Raw genomic sequence first — 26,873 nt, forward strand, 5'->3', positions numbered from 1 at the left:
TGTGGTTGACATGTAGTTGAGGGAGTGTCATGGTAGACTTGGCCTACAGCCTCACACGGCATTGGAATCGGAATCTATTGGTTCTTTCTGAGGGCTGAGAGATATAGTTTGAGTAGCTCTTCCCAAGTGGTCGTAGGAGCGTTCAAGGCTGGGCATCCATCTTGATATTGGTTTTGTTTCCAAGCTGAAAGAGGCAGATTTGCTATCCAACATGAATCTGTTTGGGTCTCTTCCTAGACACAGTATTAAATCACAGCAGTCCAACATGGAACTTCTGATGACATTCATTATTTCCATGTCATGCTTCCACCCAAGTTTTATTTTTTCTCATGTTAATTGTCCATTATCATGCAACCACACGAACATTTCTGTGTATCTCCATTGCTCTGAAGGTTACAGTCAAGAAGATTATAAAAGGAAGCCATAAATTGTTGTGGGCCAATTGTTTGCGTACCATTACATTCCCATCATGGCTATGCCCAAGCAGAGCACGTCGGCATGTTTTAATGATTGCGTTTCCAATATCTGTCATTATTTGCAGTGAGCTGGCTACCATACAATCACTTGTCCATCGCCATGGCAGCAACAGGTGTTTAATGCTGGGTGTCTAGGTGGGGGTGTCGGTGACTCATAGGGTTCACGTTATCTTTATTACCCCAACAGTGGGCAGTTCACTCGGCTTTCAGCTTTTTACGTGGAATTTGTGGATTCATATTCACAAAGCATTATGTTGAGAATACCTCCACCCCCTCTCTAGTAAATATCTGGTTTTAATGGGATTTCATTGTCAAACTTGATTGAGTTAATTTAATAATATTGCTTGAGTTTTTATTACTACTGTTTATACAAATGTTCTATCTTAATTTGATCTGTTGTAACAGAGAATTTTCCTGTTCAGCAGGAAATGCAAACTTGTTATATTTGAGGGTTTAAAAAGCTTCTAACGTTTGTAATTTCCACTTTAAAATGTTTGACTTGATTTGCCCTATTGAAAAATATATCAACCCCTACAAACATATCCATTAATTATTATCCACATTCCTGTTGGTGCAGGATTCTTTTCCTGTTGTGAGAAACTGGTCCAATTAAGATATTACACCTGTAGGCAGCAACTAGTGGTAGCACTCTTGAAAGTACAGTAGATCAACCTGTCCTTGTAATGACTCATAACAAATAAATCATAATTTGGATGTTGTACTGTACATATCCTCTCCAACTTAATGTTGTATGTTCCATGCATCATTGTGAATATAATGCATGTCTCACTTTACATGGTTATCTCTATCACATCAGTTATCTACTGTCTCTATAACCTTATATGTCTTTAAGTGTGTTATGTGTCATTCAACCTTTTTTACATGTGTATGCATATTTATATTGTTTAACTCTGTTTTTTAATACTATTTATTCCTTGTTGCAGTAATAGTGGTGTTTAATATTTTTGCCAATGATTACTGCATCACCTTTTGCCTCAACTTCTAACCCCTCAGCTTCAGAGGAGATCAGAGATACCATTTTTCTGGACAAGACTTTTCAGTCTTTGGATCAATGAATGACATTTAGCTTAATTTAAAATGCAGCTATCTTTACTGCTAAACCAACTCAGTGGCCTTGTTGTTAGTGTCCGCCCTGAGATTGGAAGGTCGGAAGTTCAATCCCCGGCCGAGTCATTACAAAGACTAAAAACGGGACCCAATGTGTCTCTGCTTGGCTCAGCATTAAGGAGATAGGTCGGGGGCTATGGCCCTGCGATAGAGTAGCATCATGTCCAGAGGGTGTACTTGTACATAAAGCTGCCTCACGTTCTGGCTTGCACAAGATGGCTACGAACCCTCTTTACTGCTGCATGTGTGTATCAACAGCCTTGGTTTGCTTCCTCAGCATGCAGACTTGGTTGACATGTTGGGCCCTCTTGTGCTTTCAGGCTGCTGGGTTTGTGTTGGCGCGAATGTGGTGTGCGTTCCTTTGTGTTTGTGTGTGTCCTGTGGGCGTTGAGTATCCCCAATGCTCCTCAACCCTCGACACCCAACTTCTACCTTTTAATTTCTTCAGTGCACACATGCCTAGCCTCTCCTCTCCTCCTTTTCTCTATCGTTCCTCTCCTCTTCTCCTGTGTTGATGAGATACGGTGATTTCTCTTAGGGGAGGCGCCAATCCATCCTAGTGCAGCCCCGTCTCGCGCCCGTCCCACCCCGAGTACAAAGGTAATAAACCAACCAGCATACACTTCAGTGGTACTGCCTCTCTCCATCCATACATTCTGCCTCTTCACTTTGACTCCTCCACTGTACTGTATGTGCGTCATTGACCGTATGCAGCACCAACAGAAGCAGTTCTTGACTTACACAGACATGTCTTATACAGAAATTTGCACGTATTATCAACAGCAATAGTTTTTCTTTCTTTACCTAATGTTCACATTATTTAGGTTATTTTGATTTTGTCAACAGCGATTTGAATAATGTCGAGCTTTACTGTAATAGAAAATCAATAAATGCTGGAGCTGAAATGTCAACCCAGAGTCAGGGGTAGACATAACATAGTAAACCAAAATCTGGGACACTCAAATTAGTATGATTGTTATGTTTGGTATGGCATGTATTAATATGTGGATGTCCATCATCCATTTCGTATGATATATTACAATTCATAAAATATGCTACAAATTTGCAATATGTATGATATGTTAAGAATTCCAGTTTGTTGTGGCTAACGTTACGTAGGTGGCTAGGTGGCTAACTCTAATGTTAGCTAGGTGGCTAATGGTAGCTAGGCTAGGGGTTAAGGTTAAGGTCAGGAGTTAGGTGAAAGGGCTAGGGGAAGGGTTAGCTAACATGCTATGTAGTTGCAAAGTAGCTATATGCTCAACCATCCGCCCCGACCAACTACGCTCCTTTAATTTTTGCCTTAAGTAACCTTCGGCCTGATGTAACCATACCAAACATAACATAACATACTAAATTGAGTGTACCAGATTTTTGTTAACTTTTACATCTAGTCTATGAGGCCAGGCTGGACAGTGCCTTTGGAAAGTATTCAGACCTCTTGACCTTTTCTACATTTTGTTACATTACAGCCTTAATTTAAAATATATTTTTTTTTTTAAATGCTCAGCAATCTGCACAAAATACCCCATAATGACAAAGCGAAAACAGGTTTTTAGACATTTGTGCAAATTTATAAAACATTCAAAACATTAAAAACTTTACATAAGTGTTCAGACCCTTTGCTATGAGACTCGAAATTGAGCTCAGGTGCATCCTGTTTCCATTGAGCATCCTTGAGATGTTTCTACAACTTGATTGGAGTCCACCTGTGGTAAATTCTATTGATTGGACATGATTTGGAAAGGCACACACCCGTCTATATAAGGTCCCACAGTTGACAGTACATGTCAGAGAAAAAACCAAGCCTTGAAGTTGAAGGAATTGTCCGTATAGCTCCGAGACAGGATTGTGTCGAGGCACAAGTCTGGGGAAAGTACCAAAACATTTCTGTAGCATTGAAGTTCCCAAGAACACAGTCTTAAATGGAAGAAGTTTGGACCCACCAAGACTCTTCCTAGTGCTGGCCGCCCGGCCAAACTGAGCAATCGGGGGAGAAGGGGCTTGGTCAGGGAGGTGACCAAGAACCCCATGGTCACTCTGACAGAGCTCCAGAGTTCCTCTGTGGAGATGGGAAAATCTTCCAGAAGGACAACTATCTCTGCAGCATTCCACCAATCAGACCTTTATGGGAGAGTGCCAGACGGAAGCCCCTCCTCAGTAAAAGGCACATGACAGCCTGCTTGGAGTTTGCCAAAAGGCACCTAAAGGACTCTCAGACCATGAGAAACACCATTGTCTGGTCTGATGAAACCAAGATTTAACTCTAGTCAAGATCGAGGCAAAGATGAACTGAGCAAAGTACACAGAGATACTGGGGCGAAGGTTCACCTTCCAACAGAACAATGACCCTAAGCACACAGCCAAGACAACGCAGGAGTGGCTTCGGGACAAGTCTCTGAATGTCCTTGAGTGGGGCCCAGCCAGAACCCATACGTGAACCCGATCGAACATCTCTGGAGAGACCTGAAAATAGCTGTGCAGCAACGCTCCCCATCCAGCCTGACAGAGCTTTAGAGGATCTGCAGAGAAGAATGGGAGAAACTCCCCAAATACAGGTGTGCACAGTTTGTAGCGCCATACCCAAGAAGACTCGAAGCTGTAATCTGAATACTTATTAAAATGTGATATTTTTATTTTTATTTTTATAAAAACCTTTTTGCTTCGTCATTATGGGGTATTGAGTGTAGATTGAGGGGGAAAACAATTTAATACATTTTAGAATAAGTCTGCAACGTAACAAAATTTGGAAAAAGTCAAGGGGTCTGAATACTTTCCGTAGGCACTCTACAGTGTAGCACTATATATTGGACATTTAGATTTATGTATTGTACAGATTTAATATACACATAGTGTATACATTCATGTATGTGACTCTTACACCACTCAGACAAATGTGGCAACATTGTTTGCACAAATTCAGTCATATACGGAGACTTCCTGAATGTGTAACTCTTTGCATTAGGTAAATTGCTTACCCTCTGAATTCAAACCATAAAACTCCAGCATCAATGGTAGAATTCCTGACTGAAATGCTTCGAAATGTTCAGCTGTTTAATTCAATGCTCCACTATTATCAAATGTTGGCATTTGCAAAACCTTGCAACTCCTTCATCCTTCTTCACATCCCTCATCCTTGTTCATCTCTCCACTACTTTTTTCTTTCAATTCCCTGTGTTGTTTTGGGATGATAAGCGAACTGTTTGATCAGGATATAGATGGTTGTAATATATACTTAGGGCTAGATTCAATCAGATTGACAGCTGAATAGCCGCTGTTTTGGCGGCGGCGGTACTGCGTTCCAGTTGTCAGATTCACAAGAAGCGACGAAACCACACCCGACGGAATCCGACAAATTCCATGCAGCCGCGTTAGATATTTATGCAGCCGCGTTACCAATCAAACACTCAAACTAGATTGATAGGCTATAAATCTCTCCCATTAGCCTAACATCAATGGATTGACATTACATTGGAGAGTCATTATTTCTAACATCGATAGAGCCTACAGTTTCGAGCACCGTTTTGAACTTCTAACGTGGTAGGGATAACAAGGAAGGGAATGGTTTGTGACGGACAAGAGCACACACTCACCGATATGTCAGCTCATGAACGTCTAACGCCGTACGGGTAATAAAACATTTGCTCTGCAGATGTCGGCCAACACTGGCTAACGATGGTTAATGCTCGATCTGATTGAATCCAGGCCATAGTTAGTTCTAGTTATGACAAACAGCTTGACAATTCACAGATACTCTATTAGGTACATGTACAAACACTGATGGCTCTGCTGCAGTAATACGTATAAGTAGGCTCTATTCCAAGAACCAATATCAACAAGGTAACTGACTACATGCATATACAACAATACCCCTGCTCAAATCAACACAAACTCACCTACACACACCGCACGTGTCTCACAGAGGAACACGTTGCGGTGGGTCATCAACATATCCATTCAATTCGACTCATCTCCCCTCACACCACTCCCCCAAATAAATGACGGGAATTATGGGAAATCTCCGTATCTGACACAATCCTTCCCTGAAAATAAACAACTGGTGTGCATATATGTCAATGTGTGTGTTTCTTTGAGAGTGTGTTTATATATTCCTGTGTGTATGTGTACTGTATGTATATGGCACCTGAGCACATAAGTTGATCCAATGTTCATGTATTGTCATTGTGAGTTTGATCAAGCGTGTCGCCAGTACTGTATTGTTGTTCTTTTTGCTCTGGGTCATACTTGGAGAGTTGTCTAGTGTCCTTTATATCTGTCAGTCATCTACTGCTGTTATGGAATATTTGGTTGGTTTGTACGTCTAATTTCCACAATGATAAGCCTAGTTTGAAACAGAAATTGAGTATTCATTTCCTATTCATGTTGCTGAGTAAGAACATTTGAGAATTGCGTACCAAAGCATACTAACAATGCACTTAACATTGCACAATTCATCCGCTATGTGTTGTTTTTGTCTACAATTTCCTAACTTTTATTAGTTGCAGCTTTTGTACAAACATAAACACCAGTTGTTCAAGTAAGCAAACTCTGCACATATGGATCTTTAACAGTGAGTGATGCACGTTTTATTTAAGTTGATTTGATCGCTGCTTCTTTTATTAGCATAGGTTGGCTATCTAGCAGCTATCTAACTTTCTATTCATAAAATATTCACACAATTTTCTCAGTTGTATTGGCAGGTCTGGCTAAACTTGGATAAATAATGTGAAAGGGTTTGTAGTAATTTTTGTAGAACTGGTTTGAAAGTAATCCAGCACTGGTAGAGAAATACCACTTGTTCCTCTTGTTTCCATAACACATTTCCTGTTACTGTTGCTAGCACCAAGTAGGGAAGGGGATTAGCATTTATGCTAACGGTAATATCCGTTGAAATTGGTTATCGCCGTGTGCTTTACAAGGTTCTGAGTGAGAAGAGAAAAGGTCTGCCAGTTCAATTCCACTTTTTGAAGGACATTTTTTGTTCCCTTTCTAGAGATGGAAACATGTGCTACACACAATGGACACACCCACCCTGATATTTAATGCTAATTAGTTTTGAAATCAAATGGCCTGTTTCCGACTAATTTCTGTACTAGATGCAGATCATAAAACCCTCTTGAAGTACCTTTTTTCTGACTTTCACTTCTCCAGTGCATTGTTCACATCTTAAGACTTCATACTCCTTGGTACAATCATATGAATGGTTTTTAGTCCTTATTGTTCAATGAAGTTATTACACATTTGAGGAAAGGAATTGGCATCTCAGTAAATGTCAATTCAGATTCTTCTATACGTGTAGAAAACTTTTAAATGATTCCACATTCCTGTTTTTACTTGGATTCGTTAGACACCATTTCCTCAATCGAACACAACCTCTGTCAGTGCCAATAACCCAGCTATTTTCTTTCCTACTGCTCCAACACAGACTGTACTGAACAGGACTGAACATGATGACTTGCATTCAGAGCTTGATTTAATTAATAAGTGAAATCAATCTGGTATTTGCAATGACGTTATTCTGCGCCAATGTAGGTAAGGATAGATAGCAAAACCAAACTTTGACTTATTCACTTATTACAAATTCCAACCCAGTGCTTTACAGATTTGGTAAATTAATGAGCATCCATTGATAATTGGTCAATGGGTATGGGTTAGAAATTCTGATTGGTGGATTAGACACAGTTGAGAGCTCTTGAATGCTAGCTTCTTATACAAGCTTTGTAGATCAGTATTTAGTCATTATGTTCTCCAATTCACATCTAAAGTTCTAAGAATTACTGTAACACATCTGCATGTTAGACTATTATAGTAATGCAATACTATAATATTATTATCTATAATGTTTTATTTTAAAGTACTTATTACTATTTAAATGTTAAAGTACTTATAAGGTTCAATGATGTGTGGGAATCAACCACACACTTGACAAGGGAACAAAGGTGCATGAAAAAACAATATCGAATTTCTGCACATTTATTGTGGTCTTAGCTAAGCTTTCGGTGAACGCTTTATGTTCTTAATTTATTTTCTTCTATCTGTGAAAGTTTTGCTCTGACGAAGGTCAATTGACTGAATGCTTAGCAAAAACCATGCTAAACCTGAAATGCGCATGGATTCTAATGTGCGTAAGATTAATTAAAGTGACACAATTGTATCACGTTATAGAATCATAACAACTATTTGTGTCACCATGGTTTTCAAGCCTTTACTAAAGTATATTTAAGGAATAAGGCACGAGGGGGTGTAATACCACGGCTAAGGGCTTTTCTTAGCACGTCGCAAAGCAGAGTGTCTGGATACAGCCCTTAGCCGTGGTATATTGGTCATATACTACAAACCCCTGAGGTGCCTTATTGCTATTATAAACTGGTTACAAATGTAATTAGAGCAGTAAAAATAAATGTTTTGTCATAACCGTGTTGTACAGTCTGATATACCACGGTTGTCAGCCAATCAGCATTCAGGGCTCGAACCACCCAGTTTATAATACAAATTAGAATGTATAGAAATTCCTTGAAATTAATCTCATTGGCTAAGACTGACACAACTCTCATTCTACTTGACTGCTCGGACTCCTTTTGACACCCGTCCCTGACTAGTACCCCCTTCTAACTCAGCATCATACGAAGATGAAGACACTCTGACATGTTGGTCAACCCGAGATTGTAATTCCTTCCACCTTTTCTTTTTCTGACTGTATCCCCTCTCCTATGCTGTCCATCTCTATTGGTGTACCTCATACTTCTGCTCTGTAACTCATTTTCCTCTATTTCTCTTTCTCCGTTGTTTCTCCCATCCCGTGTCACTTATTTCTCTCCCTCCCTTACTCCCTTTGCTTTCTCAAATTATCCTTTCTTTCTTTACCTCCTGCTTTGACCCTCTCCTATCGGGACCCTCATCACCCCACACTATTTCCTCCATTCTATTATTTTTACATTCGAAACTAATTCACCTATTTACTCTCCTCTACCCATCTGTTTGTTCTTCACTGGCCTCCTCTTTTTATTGGACTATTCCTTGCTTGTTTATATCACCCATACTCCCTCTCCTTCCATCCTCCCTGATGCCTTCTCTCCCCACATTTCCTGCTTCATATATGACTCTTTATATTGCCTCACTCTCTCTTTCCTGGATTGGCTGACTCGTTTACACCCTTGTCCATGCCACAAATCCCCCACTGAATGCCCCTTCTCCCACTCCCATCTCTCCCCTCTCCTACTCCTCTTCTCCCTCCCTCTCTCTGTCTTGCTAGGGGGCCCAGCATTCCTCCCTGGGTTCAGCAGACCCCTGTGTGAATACTGAAGGTGGAAGAGGAGGAGGAGGAGGAGAAGAAGAAGGAGAAAAAGAAGGAGGGATGACTACTGATCCTGACCCTACTATCTCTTCCTCGGGCATCTCCTCCACTGGCTTGCCCCGGAACGAGAATGGAGTCCCCTCCCCACCCGTAGACCCTCCTCCTCCCCCCACTCCTCATCTCCACCCCAGTCAACTACAGAATGGAGAGCTCCGTGTCAACCCAACATCCTCCCCAGTGACAAGCACGGAGGCAACTGAGAGCACTGCAACAGCAGGACTGGGCATAGAGGAGAGGGAGCAGGTCAAAAACAACACTGAACCAAATCAGAGAGAGAAGACACAAATAAAAAAGTCTTGCCACATTTCCTTCCTTTTTTGAGGAGGACGAGATGACTGCAATCTTTCCCGTTTCTTTTATGTGTACTCAAACCAGAGAGAGAAGAAATGTGTGGGGGGCAGCAGTCATTGTACATTTAACTGTACAGTACGTTCAGCATTATCATACAAGACAACAAAAGGGCTTTCCAATGGACCTAATTTCCGTCCTGCTCAAACTGGTCTTTGGTCAGTATCTGTCTTGCAGGACAAGATAATGATACCTTTTAGTTATCGTTGACATTGTGGGATCCTCATGTACTGTTTCAATCGATCAAACTAAAGAGCATATTATACACTGGTATAGGCCTAATCCCCAAACCAAGCGACTATGTGAGATTTTGCTTTGTGTGTTTGTTTAATCAAATAAAGACAGTAAGCAAACACTATATAACGTCTCACTCCCCAAAAACTTCTCAGTAGCCAATAGCATCCTACTATATACATGCGTGTAGTATCCCATAATTCCATCGATAAAGGTCTAGTCATTTCCTGTCCTGAAAACTCCAGCTCTCAAATGTAATCGGTAGAAATGTGGTCATCTGGCTTTGTAGTCTGGTTTCCTTAGTGCCTTTGAGTGTATTTTAACAGGGTTTTCAAATAACAGGCATAGATGATATTGACAGAAGGATTATTTTAACTGATGATAGTACATAAACAATCTAATCAAGATCCAAAAATAACTATGCTGTTTGAAATGCAGACTAACTACAGAGTCCAGAACAAGCAGAATACGGTTTCATTTTTGGGATTTCATAGACATGCCCTATGGCCTAAGGAAAGTGTGTGATGTTTTCAAAAATGTGTAAATTAAGGGACTTCCCATTCGTGGACTGGACTTGTGCAATGTTTTCTCTTCTCAATCTCAGAACCTATGTGTGATCAACTGGTGCTACAGACACAAACAGTGCCATTTCCAAATCAAGTGTGTGTGTCATAGCACTGCCTCTCATGTTTCCCACTGTCTGTATGTCTGTCTCTCTCACTCTGTCTGTTATTGTCAAGGTAGCCTATTTCTTTTATGTATTTGTCTATGTTTGTTTGTTATGTGTGTGTCGTGTCGTGTTCTTATGTGTGCAATTGTTTAATCGAGTGGGAGCTGGGTCAAGTAGGGTGCTTAAACCAAATGAGACAATAACAAAGTTGTCAGATAAAAAGTTTACCAGCAATTTTAAGGGGTTGAAAATATCAAAGGGATACTATTTGTGGACCTTCAGTGTCCAGGCATATAACGTAGTCACTTGTAACACCTAGTACACTTCCAAAATTGTTGTCATGGCTTTTTCTGTTTAGTACCACGTAAACTATTTATTTGATTCTTATTTTGAGGTAGCCAGTTAAGTCTAGCCTTTAAGTGCCTGGGTCTCAGATAATGACATTTTGGCCAGTAGTCAAACAGCGCTCAGACAAATTTGTATGTGGCATAGACTTTCTTCATGTCGTTTCGAGATGAAGAAACTGAACTTACCATTCAGCTGAGCATGATGAATGCTAATGTAACAACATTTTGAGAAAACAAAGATTGTTTGGGGCATCGTTAGTAAAGAGTATTTCAAATCTCAAACATGTTACACAGTGCACTAAAAGGAATTCATTGCTTTGTGTCAACTGTTCAGATATCACCTGTCATCGAATACTGTTATACTGTGTTGTCATGTCCTCTTGTTTTGTGTATAACTTGTCCATTGTAATCTTTGTTTAGATGTGAACTTGGGTTCATTTTGGCCCTTTTAGATTCACACTGGTGGTGCTTTATAACTAGTTGGATAACTTTCCTTACTCTGGCTTAGCGTCTCAAGTGAATTAACATGCTTCAGACTGTCCTGGTTTTGCAGAACACAACACCGGTCTTATTTCACTTTTTTATTTGATTAAGAGTCAATTTACTAAGGGCCAGATCCTAACTTGATTTATATTGTTGCAGTTCTCCCATTGGCATCATGCATTATGAGTAATTCTGAGTTTAACATGCAGATCTCAAGTTAGGATTCGGCACTTTGTGCATAGGGTCAAAATGCCTCCGCCAATGCTGTGTCGGTCAGTACTAGGGGATTAGCCATAATGTAGAGTGGATGAGATTCAGCGATATGAGAGAGATTTAGAGTGTTGAATTAAAAGTTAACCAAATGTGATTATTAATAGGGAGAGTTTGTTGTAGTTAACTTGTGTTAAGTCAGCTAATATGGCTACCTTTCGAGTGCCAAAACATATCAGTAATAAAATGGCTTTTAAAGCAGCTAGGGTTTTACATCTGCATTGAATAAAGATATGGGACTATACAGGGTCACTGGTTGATATATGAGCATTGACATTAATATACCTCAGAGATGCAGAATTGAGAGACTCAGGTTAACAAATATTTGCCTCAGAGCTAAACACAAACTGACAAAGAGATTAATCCTACTTTGGAATGACTGCCATCCGATACAGTGGTTAGTCCAATGACATGGATTAAATTCACTTTAGTTGACAACTCAATCAAATGTAAATCAAAATTAGACGTTGAAATGACGTCTGTGCCTAGTGGGATGGCTATGATTGGATAGCAACTCATCAAGCACCTCCCCGTTCCTTCTCTCTCTGTCTTCCTTTTCTCCCCTTAGCCAATCACGCAGCTTCGTGGAGGACAATCTGGAACCTAATTGGCTGAGGCAACATGGGCAGCCCGCATGGCCTGGCCATATATCAAGAGCGCTCTCTCGTGATGCGATTGGCTGACAAAGGGAGAAGTTGGGCCATTGGTTCAATTCTCCTGACCTAAAGGATAGTCCAGAGCCACAGCTGACCATGTAAGGATCTGCTGTGTTATTTACCCTACTTTACTTGGGCCCTCTCTCTCTGATTGGATGGCTGGACAATCTGTATTTGACGCTTGTGATTAGATATTTGATTTTCTTTTCAAGACGTGCCAATCTCGGGAAATGGTTTTGTTGGCTCATCAAGCATGTGAAGAACAGCTATGCAGATTGACATGATATAAACCTTTTGGGATTGAGCAGTAAGTGAAATGAAAGAGGGAGAGCTGCTGTGTGTAAGATGCATTTCAAAGGTGCTGTAATTTTTCTTTCCTAACATTTTTCTAAGATCTCACAATTTGTTTCTTTCATTTTTCCTTCCTACCATTTTCTACAGTCCACCCACTATCTACCCATTCCTCTTTCTATCTATTCTTAACCACCCACCTCAGTTTATGTTCACTTTTAGACTTTTTATGCTCCTGTTCATATCTGCCATGGTTTTGGTTTTGTTCTTTCTTCTTTATCTCTATTAGTTTTACATTTAAAGGAAACTAATTATGCACAGCCTATTACAAGTGAAACTGCTACAAAACAAAATATTGCTTCAATTAAAACTTTGAAAAATGTAGACAATGCTATGATTTATATTTCTATAATAATGCATTATTCTTACCATAGTACTACAAAAACTATTAATTGGAAATCTTCCTGCGCAAATGTTTATTTCTTGATAATGACAAGACTCTAGTATCTAATGACAGTCCAGAAATGATCCATTTTATATCAACTGATTTTTCTTAAGACAATCTTATGGAACATTACCCTTTTGTGGAGAAAGATTGCCCTGGGATTGTGATGGATAAAAACACAAACTGTTGTTTTACCTGCTCCCCTCACAATGATTTGCACGTTGCTGTGACCTGCACCCCTCCACTTCTCTCTTGTAATCCCTGGAAGAGACATGTGAGGATGGATGTTGATTTTCTACTTGACAATCGCTGGGGAGCTCTCCATTTTACAGACGATCTAAAACTCCTTAGAAGAGGACATCCTTACCATCACGTTTTTGTTTTCCTATTTCTGTCTCTGATGAAAGCTTAGTGGAGCAGATGCGAGTTTATCATGTTTTTCCAGTGTGGTGAGACCGAATTCTGGAGCCAAATTTCTGTATAACTTCCATTTGATTTCTTTGTATGGACTCCACTAACACAGAAGCTAAATAAAACCCTGTGCCCTCCTTCACCTCTGACCACTGAAAAATGACACATCAAAAGAGCGAGAGATTAGAGGTTAATACCTTTTAAGTGATTGAATGTGTGTGTACATACAGTGTGTGTACAGTTGTTGTGTATATACTGGATATGTGTGTGTATATATGGTGTGTCTATGTGTATATACAGTTTGTTTGTATATGCAGGCTGTACAGTTCTTTCCTCAATCCTCTAATCTCTCTCTCTCTTAAATGACGTATTTGACTCCTCAAAGAATAAATGTTGGGGAGTGGAGAGGTTCACACTGGCAATTTAAAGGACAGCTGTCTGGGAAGCACTTTCTGTGCAGACACTGACCAATCTGACACCTCTGAACACCTACACACCTAATTATGCCTCTCAAAACAATCTCTGGCTTGCACTCATTTTCTCATCAACTGAGGCATTTTTTTAAATTATATTTGGGTGACCAAGCAATGTTTGTACATATACAGTATATAGAATAACTAAGATAATATTTCCAGTGACCTCCATCTCCTTTTCTTTGAATTCCTGTAACTATTATGATTCTTCGTTGTTATTTGATTTAAGTTTTACGTTTCTCTACATTAAATGTTTGCAATGGATGTCATTCAGATTTATATATTTATCCAGACAACCCTTATCTAATCTTTCCAATTTAGTTCCCCGAACTCTGCCTCTCATAGACCCCTCTGTCAGGCTGAACATTTGGTTCAGATCACACTGTTACTTGTGAAGCAACTTTTCCATGCAAGTAACACCATGTTATTAGCCATTTCTTCAAGTTCTATTAAGTGTGCCTCCAACTCGCCAACCCTCCCTCACCCTTGAACTTTCAACCCCACAGGTCACACATAGTCATACCCCTTGACAAGCCATAGTCCCCCAACCCCTCTATTTTTGTTTTAAAAAGGACAGACATTCGGGGATTTGTGTATATTAATGGAAGAGTGATATTGAAGAGTGTATTGCCATTGTAAATGGATTTGTTATGAATGTGGATATTCTGATTATTTAATTATTATTGTAATAATGAATATGATTTTTGCCACTTTGATTTTCTTGATTCATTCCTTTGATGCGGTCAATAACAATTCCTTCATTTCATTTTTGAATAAACCGGAATTTATATTTTTCGGGTGGGTGAATCTTGGAGATAGAAATACTTAAATAAATGAATAATAAACAAATAATTAACTTCTTAAATTAAGATGTGATATGTATTTTTTGTATAATTCCTACAGAACAGTCACCACAGTGAAAAATATCTTGAAACTCTTACAAAGGCCTATTGGCCATTTCATGGTTGATGCGGCCTATTCTGGGGTCCATATCATGAGTAGTTGACATTACCATAACCGATCATGTTTGCAAATATTATTTGCTGAGGCTGTTGGTGCATTTCATGTGAGATAAAAATGAAGACTAGTCTTTTTAGTAAGTATTCACACCCCTTGACTTTTTCCACATTTTGTTGTGCTGCAGCCTGAATATAACATGGATTAATTTGAGATGTTGTGTCACTGGCCTACACACAATACCCCAGAGTGTCAAAGTGGAATTATGTTTTTAGAAATATATTCAACCCCTTTGTTGTGGCAAGCCTAAATTATTTCAGGATTAAAAATGTGCTTAACAAGTCACATAATAAGTCGCAATAATAGTGTTTAACATAATTTTGTAATGACTACCTCATCTCTGTACCCCACACATACAAATGATTGTAAGGTCCCTCAGTCTCTGCAGTGAATTTCAAACAGAGATTCAACCAGAAGGACCAGGGAGATTCACCATGAGGCCAATAGTGTCTTTAAAACAGTTACATAGTTCAATAGCTGTGATATAAGAAAACTGATGTTGGATCAACACCATTGTAGTTATTCCACAATACTAACATAAATGACAGAGTGAAAAGAAGGAAGCACGTACAGAATAAAAATATGTGCAATAAGGCATTAAACTAAAACTGTAAAAAAAAAAAACAATGTGGCAAAGAAATTAACTTTATGTCCTGAATACGAAGCGTTATCGTTGGGACAAGTACATCACATCACTGAGTACCACTCTTCATATTTTCAAGCATGGAGGTGGCTGCATCATGTTATGGGTATGCTTGTCATCTGCAAGCACTAGAGAGTTTTTTTAGGATAAAAAGAAATGGAATAGAGCTAAGCATATGCAAAATCCTAGAGAAAAACCTGGTTCAGTCTGCTTTCCAACAGACACTGGGAGACAAATTAACCTTTTAGCAGGACAATAACCTAAAACACAAGGCCAAATATACACTGGAATTGCTTACCAAGATGACATTGAATGTTCCCGAGTGGCCTAGTTACAGTTTTGACTTAAATCGGCTTGAAAATCAAATGGCTGTCTCGCAATGATCAACAACCAATTTGACAGAGCTTGCAGAATTTTAAAGAGAATAATGTGCAAATATTCTGCAATCCAGGTGTGCAAAGTTCTTAGAGACTTACCCAGAAAGACTCACAGCTGTAATCGCTGCCAAAGGGGATTCTAACATGTATTGAGTCAGGGGCATGAATACACATGTAAATCTGATATTTCTGTATTTCATTTTCAATAAATGTGCAACAATTTTTATAAACATGTTTTCACTTTGTCATTATGAGTTATTGTGTGTAGATGGGTGAGAAAAAACTAATTTAATACATTTTGAATTTAGATTGTAATACAACAAAATGTGGAATAAGTCATGGGATATGAATACTTTCGGAAGGCACTGTATGTAGCCTGATACATCATCCGGTGATAGCTTGCTAGCTAGTCACCATCTGACATAATGCAATAAAATTGTTTGGAAATGTCCTTTCAGGACCTCTGCAAGCCAGAATGTTGAATACAGTTACATTTGAACTTACTCTACTGGTTGTTTGGTGGTTGGTCATTATGCTGGACAAAATATCCACAGGAAAGTGTTATTAAACGGACTTTTCTAAACCACCCCCTGGATTTTAGCATATGCTCTCATCATAAGCCATGACAAAATGTGTAGAATTGCAGGACCCCCAAAAACCAGAAAAATAGCAAACATTTTCAAGAAACAGAAATAGAAACAAAATAGAACATACAAAAATAATCCATACCGTTCGGGAACAGAACTGTTATTTTAAAAGCACAAGAACCAGTTAATAACCTTCTTTTAAGTTGCAGGCATTTTTACTAGTCCCACAAGAAAACGCAATAAAGCGCCTATGCAAAGCGCTCACTCTGTCACTCAGAAACTTATTCCAGTGTCTGCCTGCAAGCTGAAAATCTTTGTAAGTGTGTGTATTTAGGCTACCTGCCCATTCCCCTTCCAAAGCATAGGCTACTGTACTGTTGTTAGAATCGTGATTCAGAAGATAGAATCTATTAACTTTTTCAATGCTAGTTAAGAATTCAAAAGGCCTAATTATAGTGTTTCACAAAGGATTTATTAACTACAAAAAGGCAAGATGTGGCACCAGAATTAAAAACACTCGGCACACACAAGCTTGTTAGCTAGCTAGCTCAAAGGACATTCAAAGTTCTTTCATAGAAGCCGGCCCTCTTAGGCATAATTCAGTGGACCTAATTCAGATAATGCATGTCATAACAAGATGCCCAGCCCTTCAAGCCTCCTCCACTACCCTCTCTCGCTCTCTCCCCTCCCCACCAACAAAATGTCAGTCACATCTTGCGCCATAGTCTACACTTGTCTGTCCATCACACATGTAAACAACTACCTTGCTTGCTCTATCCACATTGATTGGTCAATTAATTTAATGAGCTAAATGTAAAAAACTGTTGATATCACAGGTTAAAAAAGGAACAGTAAGGAATGATATAAACCGGTTGTTTTGGGGGGTTTGAACTAGTTCAGAACTTTATTTTGCTGGTTGGAACAGTGGAACGGAACAAAGAAAATGTGGTTCTGTTCAGAACGAAACAAATGTAAAATAATTCTGGTTCCAACCCCTGGTTGTGGGGCCCCCTGGAGGTAGGTGCCCCAGATGTGGGGATCCGGCCCCGCTAGTATATGCATGCATTGTGTGTATGCATTTACATTGTTTGCTCAAACAAACCATGAGAGCCACACACGGATCCGTGTTTGGAAGTCCATTTAAGGCCTACTTTCCTGTGGATAATGGCTGTGTCCGAAATCTGTCTTGCCTACTACTTACTAAAACTACATACTGTGTACTAATCATAGTACATACTATTTAGAACGTACTGTTTAGTAAAATCATATGCAGTAAGCAACAAATATCAACATACTAAGCTCATCCATATTGAGAATGCTCATCTAGTGCGCAAATGAACAATTGCATTCCGCCATTTGTTAAGTTTGGTACACCGCGTCATCAAAGGCCTATTATCAGCTGTTATCAAACACACTTGAGTCTAGAAAGACGATTCTCTTCCTCAATAGTGTGCAGAGAATTCAACTAGAGGAAATGCCTAAATGAATATGACAGCGTTTCCCAAACTCTGTCCTCGGGACCCCAAGGGGTGAATGTTTTGGTTTTTGCCCTAACACTACACAAATTATCAAAGCTTGATGATTAGTTGATTATTTGAATCAGCTGTCTAGTGCCAGGGCAACAACAACAAAAAACGGGGTCCCGAGGACCGAGTTTAGGAAACCCTGGAGTATGACATCTTGGCATTTAAAGCATACTAAATGTATTTTTATTTCACATAGGCCTACTATAAAACGTTCTATTTCGCGTACCCAAAATGCCTACTATTTAGCAAGTATGGGTATTCAGACACGACCAGTGTCTCAGATTTTCAATGGCATGAGGACGACCAATGTCTAAGATGTTCAATGGCATATGGAAGTACTCAGCAGACACTAGGGCTGTGTTCAAAATGATGTGCAATGTTCAATTAAACGGAAAAGGTTTTGTTCTGATCGACCAGTTGAAAAACGTAATGGGGAACGCTGTCAGCATGGCCACTGCCCTTTAAATACGTCACTTATTGTTCAAGCCACACCCCACCACATCCACCAAATGGAGCAAATAAAATAAAATAAATGTTTATTGGGCAAGTACACAGCTTTGTATATATATATACAGTGCCTTCAGAAACTATTTATACCCCTTGACTTATTCCACATTTTGTTTCGTTACAGCGTGAATTGAAATTGGATTAAATGTTTTTAAAAATCTCACCCATCAACACAAAGAACCCATAATGACAAAGTGAAAACATGTTTTCAGAAATGTTTGCACATTTATTGAAAATGAAATACAGAAATACTAATCTGCATAATGTAAGGTTCTGTATTTATTTTCTTAGTCAACCTTGTGTTCTGTTTCTTTGTGTTCTTGAACGTAGCCCTGTCTTTCATTTTTACTCATTGATTTCACCTGTGTTAGTTACTCACCTGGTCTCATCAGCTCCTTATTTAAATACAGCAAATACATTGAGCACAACCCCACTAACTTTGCCAATGACAAGAGCAGGGTGGATTTTGTTGTGTCTCTACTCACAGGCAAAGCCCTAGATTGGGCCACCGCCATATGGACTGTCAACAGCACAGAACTCGGCTCCGAGACCCATTTCCACACCCTCTTAAAATAGGTATTGAATCACTCTCCTTCCGGTCCTCCTATAGGAGACCTCCCCATAGAACTTCAACAAGGACGCAATTCAGCTGCCGAGTATGCCCTCGAGTTCAGCACCATGGCTGCAGGGAGTGGATATAGTGAGGCTGCTTTACTTACCGTCTACCGAAGAGGGCTCAACAGGGAAGTTCAGGCGGAGCTAGCCTGTAGAGGTGACCCTCAGGATTTAAATCAATACATTCGTATGTCCATCTCCATCGACCACCTCATCGTCGAAGAACTCTGCCACCCAGGAACCCGAAACCTTCTCTTTCCGTGATTCCGTCATCCCGTCCGAGTCTTCCAGAGCCCATGCAGTTGGGTCATGCTCCTCCCCCGTGTATCGAACGTCAAAGGCGAATCCAAGAAGGGCTCTGCCTATAAAATATAATCTATTCAGCCATTACCCTGGCAATGGAGAACTACCTTGATGAAACACTCAAACGGTTTCATTCGTTCTTCTTCCCCGGCTGCGTCCAGCTTCTTCTTTGTTGGAAAAAAGGACGATGGTCTCCGCCCATGTATTGATTACCGTTCCCTGAATGATGTCACGGTCAAGAACCGTTTCCTTCCTCTGATCCCAGCGACCCTTGAACAAGTGGGCCGCGCCAACATCTATACAAAACTCGACCTGTGAAGTGCATATAACCTTGTCCGTATACGTGAAGGCGACAAATGGAAGAAGGCCTTTATCACTGCATGAGGGCACTACGAATACCTGGTCATGCCCTACGACCTTACTAACGCCCCAGCCATCTTCCAATTCTTTATGAACAAGGTTTAACAGGATATGATCAATCGCTTTCTCATCGTCTACATTGATGACATCATGATTTACTCCAACTCCCTGAAGGAAAACATACAGCATGTGCAAAAGGTTATTCAATGGCTCCTTGACCATAACCTCTATGTGAAGACTGAAAAGAGCTCCTTCCATGTAACCTTGGTAAACTTCCTCGGTTTCGTACTGACACCTGGAGGGGTCAGCATGGATGAGAACAAAGTCCCCGCCGTCAGTAACTGGCCCAAACCCACCACCATTAAGGAACTCCAACGTTTCATTGGGTTCTCCAACTACTATCGCCGGTTCATTCGGAACTTCAGTTCTACTGCCGCTCCCCTCAGTGCCCTTACCAGCCAAAAAACCCGTACCCGTCAATGGACTGATACCGCCCTGACTGCTTTCAACAACTTGAAACGCCTATTTACCTCAGCTACTGTTCTTCGCCAACCTGATCCGACTCTTCCTTTCACCCTGGAGGTGGATGCCTCCGAAGTAGGAGCCATACTCTCTCAGCGGGTGGGAACACCTTCAAAATCACATCCCTGTGCCTTCTTTTCAGGAAGTTATCCTCTGCTGAGAGGAATTACGATGTGGGGAACAGAGAACTCCTCACCATCAAGCTGGCCCTCGGAGTTGCGCCACTGGTTGGAGGGCGCACAACATCCCTTTCTCGTCCTAACAGATCATCGTAATCTGGAATATATGAGGGGCCAAGAGGTTAAACTCCAGGCAAGCACGCTGGGCTCTCTTATACACACACTTCCATTTTCATGTTACTTACATCCCCAGAAAGAAAAACGTAAAAGCTGATGCTCTCTCCCGCCAGTTTGACCTTCTGACCAGTAACTCAGACCCTACACCCATTCTTCCTTCCTCTTGCATTATGGGGCCGGTACTGTGGGAGGTTCACTCAGCCATACAAGAAGCCCTAACCTCAGACCTGGCTCCTCCTGAGACAACAGCTGGGAGGAGTTACGTACCAGCAGCTGTTAGACCCCTAACTGATGCAATGTTGTCACACGTCCTTAGAGTCCGGCCATCCGGACATTACACGAGCCACCAAACTTCTAGCCCGTAAGTTCTGGTGGCACTGGCATCCGACGTAAGGGATTACGTACTCTTCTGTCCAGTCTGCGCCCAAACCAAAAGCCCTCGTCATCTCCCTTCCGGGAAGCTTCATCCTTTGCCAATCTCTCACAGACCCTGGTCCCACATAGATGTTGACTTCATCACAGACATTCCTGAATCCTCTGGTAACATCACCATCCTTGTCATAGTAAACCGTTTTTCAAAAAATGGTTCCTCTTCCTCATTTACCTAACACCATGGAATTGGCTGAGTGTCTGTTCCAGCAGGTGTTTCGTCTGTATGGGATTCCGGAGGACATCGTCTCTGACCGTGAGCCCCAGTTTGTCTCCCGGGTGTGGCTAGCCTTCTGTGACCAGCTGGGGGTCGCCCTCAGCCTCTCCTCCGGGTACCATCCCCAGACCAACGGGCAGACGGAACACCTGAACCAAGAAATAGGGAAGTACCTCCGCCAACAATGTTCTGGTGGTACTGTAAGGTTCTGTGTTTATTTTCTTAGTTAACCTTGTGTTCTGTTTCTTTCGCTTCTTGAACGTAGCCCTGTCTTTCATTTTTGTTCATTGATTTCAGCTGTGTTAGTTCACCTGGTCTCATCAGCTCCTTATTTAGTTCAGTTTATTCTGTTTGTGCCTTTGTGGGGTATTGTTTGTTTTGACTCTGCTAAGCCTTTTTCTAACTCGTTTGTGAGAACCAGTTATAGCCTTCAGTCCTAGTTTTGATTTGCCTACCTGTGTATGACCATTGCCTGCCTGTGACCACGATTCCTGGATTCTGCATAGGCGAAATAAACACCTGCCGCACTCTGCGCATGTATCTACACCTTTTTCTCCCTGAGTATTCATTACACAAGTATTCACACCCCTGAGTTAATACATGTTAGAATCACCTTTGGCAGCAATTACTGCTGTGAGTCTTTCTGGGTAAGTCTCTGGGAGCTTTGCACACCTTGATTGTAGAATATTTGCACATTATTCTCTTTAAAATTTTGTAAGCGCTATCAAGTTGGTGATTGATCATTGCTAAACAGCCATTTTCAAATCTTGACAGATTTTCAAGACGATTTAAGTCAAAACTGTAACCAGGCCACTCAAGAACATTCAATGTCGTCTTGGTAAGCTGCTCCAGTGTATATTTGGCCTTGTGTTTTAGGTTATTGTAATGCTGAAAGGTGAATTTGTCTCCCAGTGTCTGTTGGAAAGCACACTGAACCCGGTTTTCCTCTTGGATTTTGCCTGTAGCTCAAATCCGTTTCTTTTTATCCTAAAAAAAACGTCCTAATCCTTGCCGATGACAAGCATACCCATAACATGATGCAGCCACCTCCATGCTTGAATGTGTTGGATTTGCCCCAAACATAACACTTTGTATTCAGTATTACTTTAGTGCCTTGTTGCAAACAGAATGCATGTTCTGGAATATTTTTATTCTGTACAAACTGCCTTTTCACTCTGTCAATTAGGTTAGTATTGTAGAGTAACTACAATGTTCCGTCCTCAGTTCTCTTATCTAACTGTTTTAAAGTCTTTGTAGTGACTGGGTGTATTGATACACCATCTGAGATGGAATTAATAACTTCATGCTCAAAAGGATATTTAATGTATGCTTTTTTAAATGTTTACCCATCTACCACTAGGTGCCCTTCTTTGCAAGGTATTGGAATGCAGTGTTTTGTTTTCGCCAGGCATCATGGGACCCATGTCATCCAAAAAGTTGACTGACGTTTGCCAAAAACACCTGGAAGCACCTTGATGATCATCAAGACTCTTGGAAGAATGTTCTATGGACCGATGATTCAAAAGTATAGCTGGGTCCCATTACGCCTGGCGAAAACCAAACACTGCATTCCACATTTAGAACCTCATACCAATGGTCAAGCATGGTGGTGGTAGTGTGGTTTAGGGATGCTTTGCTGTTCCTGGATGACTTGACTAGAAGAAACCATGAATTCTGCACTGAATCACTATATTCTACAGGAGAATGTCTGGCTATCCGTCTGTGAGCTGAATCTGAAGCGCAGCTGGGTCATGCAGCAAGACAATGATCCAAAACACACAATCTAGTCTACATGGAAATGGTTAAAAAGCAACAAATTTGACATTTTGGAATGTTCTAGTCAAAGTCCAGACCTAATCCCAATTGCGATGTTGAAATGAGCAGTTCATACTTGAAAACCCACAAATGTCGCTGAGTTAAAGCAGTTCTGCATGCAAGAGTGGACCAAAAAATCCTCCACAGCCATGTGAGAGACTGGTCAACAACTACAGGAAGTATTTGGTTGCAGTCTTTGCAGATAAAGGTGGCACAACCAGTTGAGTGTAAGGGGGCAATTACTTTTCACACAGGGACATTCAGTGTTGCATAACTTTGTTTATGAAATAAGTATGTAATTGTTGTGTTATTTGTTCACTCAGGTTCACTTTCTTTTATTTATTATGTTTGGTTGAAGATCTGATAACATTCAGTATCAGAAATATGCAAAAGTAGAGAATATTAGAAAGGGGGTAAATACTTTTTCACCGCACTGTATATAGGATGAGTCATGACTAGAATACAGTATATACATAAAGTGGGTAAAACAGTATGTAAACATTAAAGTGACCAGTGTTCAATGATTCTATATACATAAGGCAGCAGTCTCTTAAGGTGCAGGGTAGAGTACCTGGTGGTAGCTGGCTAGTGGCAGTGTCTACAAAGACAGTCATTTAGTTCAGTTACCTTCGCTTTCTTGGCTACAGGAACAATGGTGGACGTCTTGAAGCAAGTGGGGATAACAGAATGGGATAGGGAGCGATTGAATATGTCCGTAAACACTCCAGCCAGCTGGTCTGCACATGCTCAGAGGACGCGGCTTGGGATGCCATCTGTGCTGGCAGCCTTGCCCGGGTTGACACCCTTGAATGTCTTACTCATGTCGGCCACAGAGATTGGGAGCACACAGTCCTCATGAGCGGCGGGGGCCCACATCGATGGCTTCGTGTTGTTTTTCTCAAAGCGGGAAAGAGAGAGTTTAGCTTGTCCGGGATTGAGGCATCGGTGTCTGCGACGTACCTCAAAGTCTGTTCAAGAACGTTGAACATTTTGGGGAAACATGTCGTTCAGTACAAACCGTCACACAACGTAGCAAATGTAACTGAACACACCCTAGTAGAGTAGCCTAAAGTCAAATGAAGTTTATGCAACAATCTTACGTAAAGGGACTGTTAGGTCTTCTGGAATCTACGATAAGTGTGGAGATGTCCACACTCAGAAGCGTATAGGCAAAAGTGTATGCTACACTTATGAACAAGGTATGCATCTAGTGTATGAGGCCAGTTTAAAACGAATGAATCACTGCTTACCTGGTGTGTCGGTTCATGAAAAATGAACCCTAGCACACTACATTATCGAATTACAGAGCCATAGCCAACCAGCAAAGTGGCCTAATTTAATTCCTAGCACTTAAACCTAAGCGGAAAAAGAGATAGCTCATTTAGCTACAAAACAAGAAGCTCCAGCCGATTCAAACTCTCAAAGAACAGCATTAAGGAACAGCACTTACCTTTCTCTGTTGAAATAGATGTGATGATGGCATTCAAACTGGATCATGAGGTCCTTCGGTGATCGCCTTACATTTGACATTTTAGTCATTTAGCAGACGCTCTTATCCAGAGCGACTTACAGTAGAGTGCATACATTTTATAAAAAATTTTACATACTGAGACAAGGATATCCCTACCGGCCAATCCCTCCCTAACCCCTAACCCAGACGACGCTATGCCAATTGTGCGTCGCCCCACGGACCTCCCGGTTGCGGCCAGCTGCGACAGAGTCTCTGGGCGTGAACCCAGAGACTCTGGTGGCACAGCTAGCACTGTGATGCAGTGCCCTAGACCACTGCGCCACCCGGGAGCCTTGTCTATCAATCAAAAACCAACAAGAAATGTTTATTTGTAGCCTAATTCTTTTTTTCTCCAAAACATAAACCCAGAATATTCAGTATTCATCTAAATCACTCCTATGGGGTGACCATCCTAATCACAGCTCCTGGTCAGTCCAGTCCAAGCTCTTCCCTGTTCTGACACCCCAAAGGTGGAACCAGCTTCCGCCTGAAGCTAAAATATTTCCAAAATAGGAAATTATATACTGAGCAAAAATATAAATACAACATGCAACAATTTCAAATATTTTACTGAGTTACAGTTCAGATCAGGAAATCAGTCAGTTGAAATAAATTCATTAAACCCTAGTCTATGGATTTCACATGACTGGGAATACAGATATGTATCTGTTGGTCACAAATACCTTAGAAATAAGGTAGGGGCGTGGATCAGAAAACCAGTCAGTATCTGGTGTGACCACCATTTGCCTCATGCAGTGCGACACATCTCCTTCGCATAGAGTTGATTAAGCTGTTAATTATGGCCTGTGGAATGTTGTCCCACTCCTCTTCAATGGCTGTGCGAAGTTGCTGGATATTGGTGGGAACACATTGATCTAGAGCATCCAGAACATGCTCAATGAGGGACATGTCTGGTGCGTATGCAGGTAACAGGAAGTGTGTACAGATCCTTGCGACATCGGGCTGTGCTTTATCATGCTGAAACATGAGGTGATGGCGGCGATTAAACGGCACGACATTTGGCCTCAGGATCTTGTCACGGTATCTTTGTGCATTCAAATTGCCATAGATAAAATGCAATTGTGTTCGTTGTCCGTAGCTTATGTCTGCCCATACCATAACCCCACCTCCACCATGGGGCACTCTGTTCACAACGTTGACATCAGCCAACATGACGTCATTCACGTGGTCTGCGGTTGTGAGGCCGGTTGGACGTACTGCCAAATTCTCTAAAACAACGTTGGAGGCAGCTTATGGTAGAGAAATGAACAATAAATTCTCAGTTTTGGTGGACTTTTCTTGTCCCCAGCACAAGGTGCACCTGTGTAGTGATTATGCCGTTTAATCAGCTTCTTGCTATGCCACACCTGTCAGGTGTATGGATTATCTTAACAAAGGAGAAATGCTCATTAACAGGGATGTAAACAAATTTGTGCACAACTTTTGAGAGAAATAAGCTTTTTGTGCGTATCTTTTATATCAGCTCATGAAACATGGGACCAACACTTTGCATATTGCATTTATATTTTAGTTCCTTTTGTGAACTAACACTTAACTCTTTTCCCTCTTACTAACTCAGACTTTTCTGATAGCTACTTTATTGAGGAAAAATGTACTTACTATGACAGTGATATAGCAGTGGGCTAAATCACGGTCACACAGTGTTTCTTGTTAGTTTTAAACAAATCTACTTTGAAACAAAAGTATACACCTCACACACATGCTCATGGGCTTAAAAAAAAAGACATCTGTACCCTGTCAGATAAATAGTTGACATGTATTAAATTTTGAGTTTGCATCCCAATATTACACTTTATATACATCTCAGAAGACTGAAAGATAACAAAACTGTTTGGCATAGAAACACCAGATTTTCATTTTTTATTATTAATTATGAAAACAATATGAATAACATTCTACCCTTGAGGCCACTAGGTCATTTGACTGCAGGAAAGAGGTACGATGAATGCACTAACTTTAAGTCGCTCTGGATAAGAGTGTCTGCTAAATGACTAATGTAAATTGCCTAGGCAACCAAAGTCTTGTTTGCTACAACACCTTGCTTGTTTCAGCAATGTGCAACAAAAGTTTCATCAAGTTCTAGAGTCCAGAAACGAACTCAACTGCACAAATGCCCATCAGTCCCTTCTTCAGTCAGGCGGTTTTTTTCGGTGGTTATCACTCTTATTTCATTTTCATGATAGTCTTCATCAATAATCATTGGTTACCCGGTTATTGTGCCATGCAGCCCTAATCACCCAAAAAATATAGACAAAGTTTTACATTGCCAGGGATCACAAACAAATTAATCATAATGACTCTGGCTGTCTGGCAATCTAGCTAGGTTTCCACTAGATTCTACAGCCACAAAGAAAATATATTTTTTTGTTGCTTTTTGGTCTTAATTCAAGGTTAGACATAAGGCTAGCAGTGTGGCAAAGGTTTGGGTTAAGGTAAAGTCATATTTTAATTAATTAAGAGAACTTGTAGAAATGGCGGTGTTAATGACTTTGTGGCTGTGGTAACTAGTGCCGGTCCCGCGCGAACGCAGGTCTAACGTTTC

The 26,873-nt window shown here is 40.7% G+C and overlaps 1 protein-coding gene across 12 annotated transcripts in view; it reads left to right on the top strand.

Moving 5' to 3' along the window:
- The window catches only part of LOC129857490 (ras/Rap GTPase-activating protein SynGAP-like), a 110,559-nt gene extending 96,108 nt beyond the window's left edge, over positions 1 to 14,451 (top strand). For 8 of the 12 annotated variants that reach the window (XM_055925802.1, XM_055925799.1, XM_055925801.1 and 5 more), the window contains one exon: positions 8,857 to 11,971. In XM_055925802.1, coding sequence (XP_055781777.1) covers positions 8,857 to 9,279 — 423 coding nt within the window. In that variant the 3' untranslated portion in view covers positions 9,280 to 11,971. Of the gene's footprint in view, positions 1 to 2,142; positions 2,205 to 8,856 lie in introns of all 12 variants that reach the window. The other 4 variants (XR_008759909.1, XM_055925808.1, XM_055925804.1 and 1 more) reach the window with 4 other exon arrangements.
- Positions 14,452 to 26,873: the final 12,422 nt, after the last annotated feature.

The sequence above is a fragment of the Salvelinus fontinalis genome, chromosome 6, assembly GCF_029448725.1.
Source record: "Salvelinus fontinalis isolate EN_2023a chromosome 6, ASM2944872v1, whole genome shotgun sequence".
NCBI lineage: Eukaryota > Metazoa > Chordata > Actinopteri > Salmoniformes > Salmonidae > Salvelinus > Salvelinus fontinalis.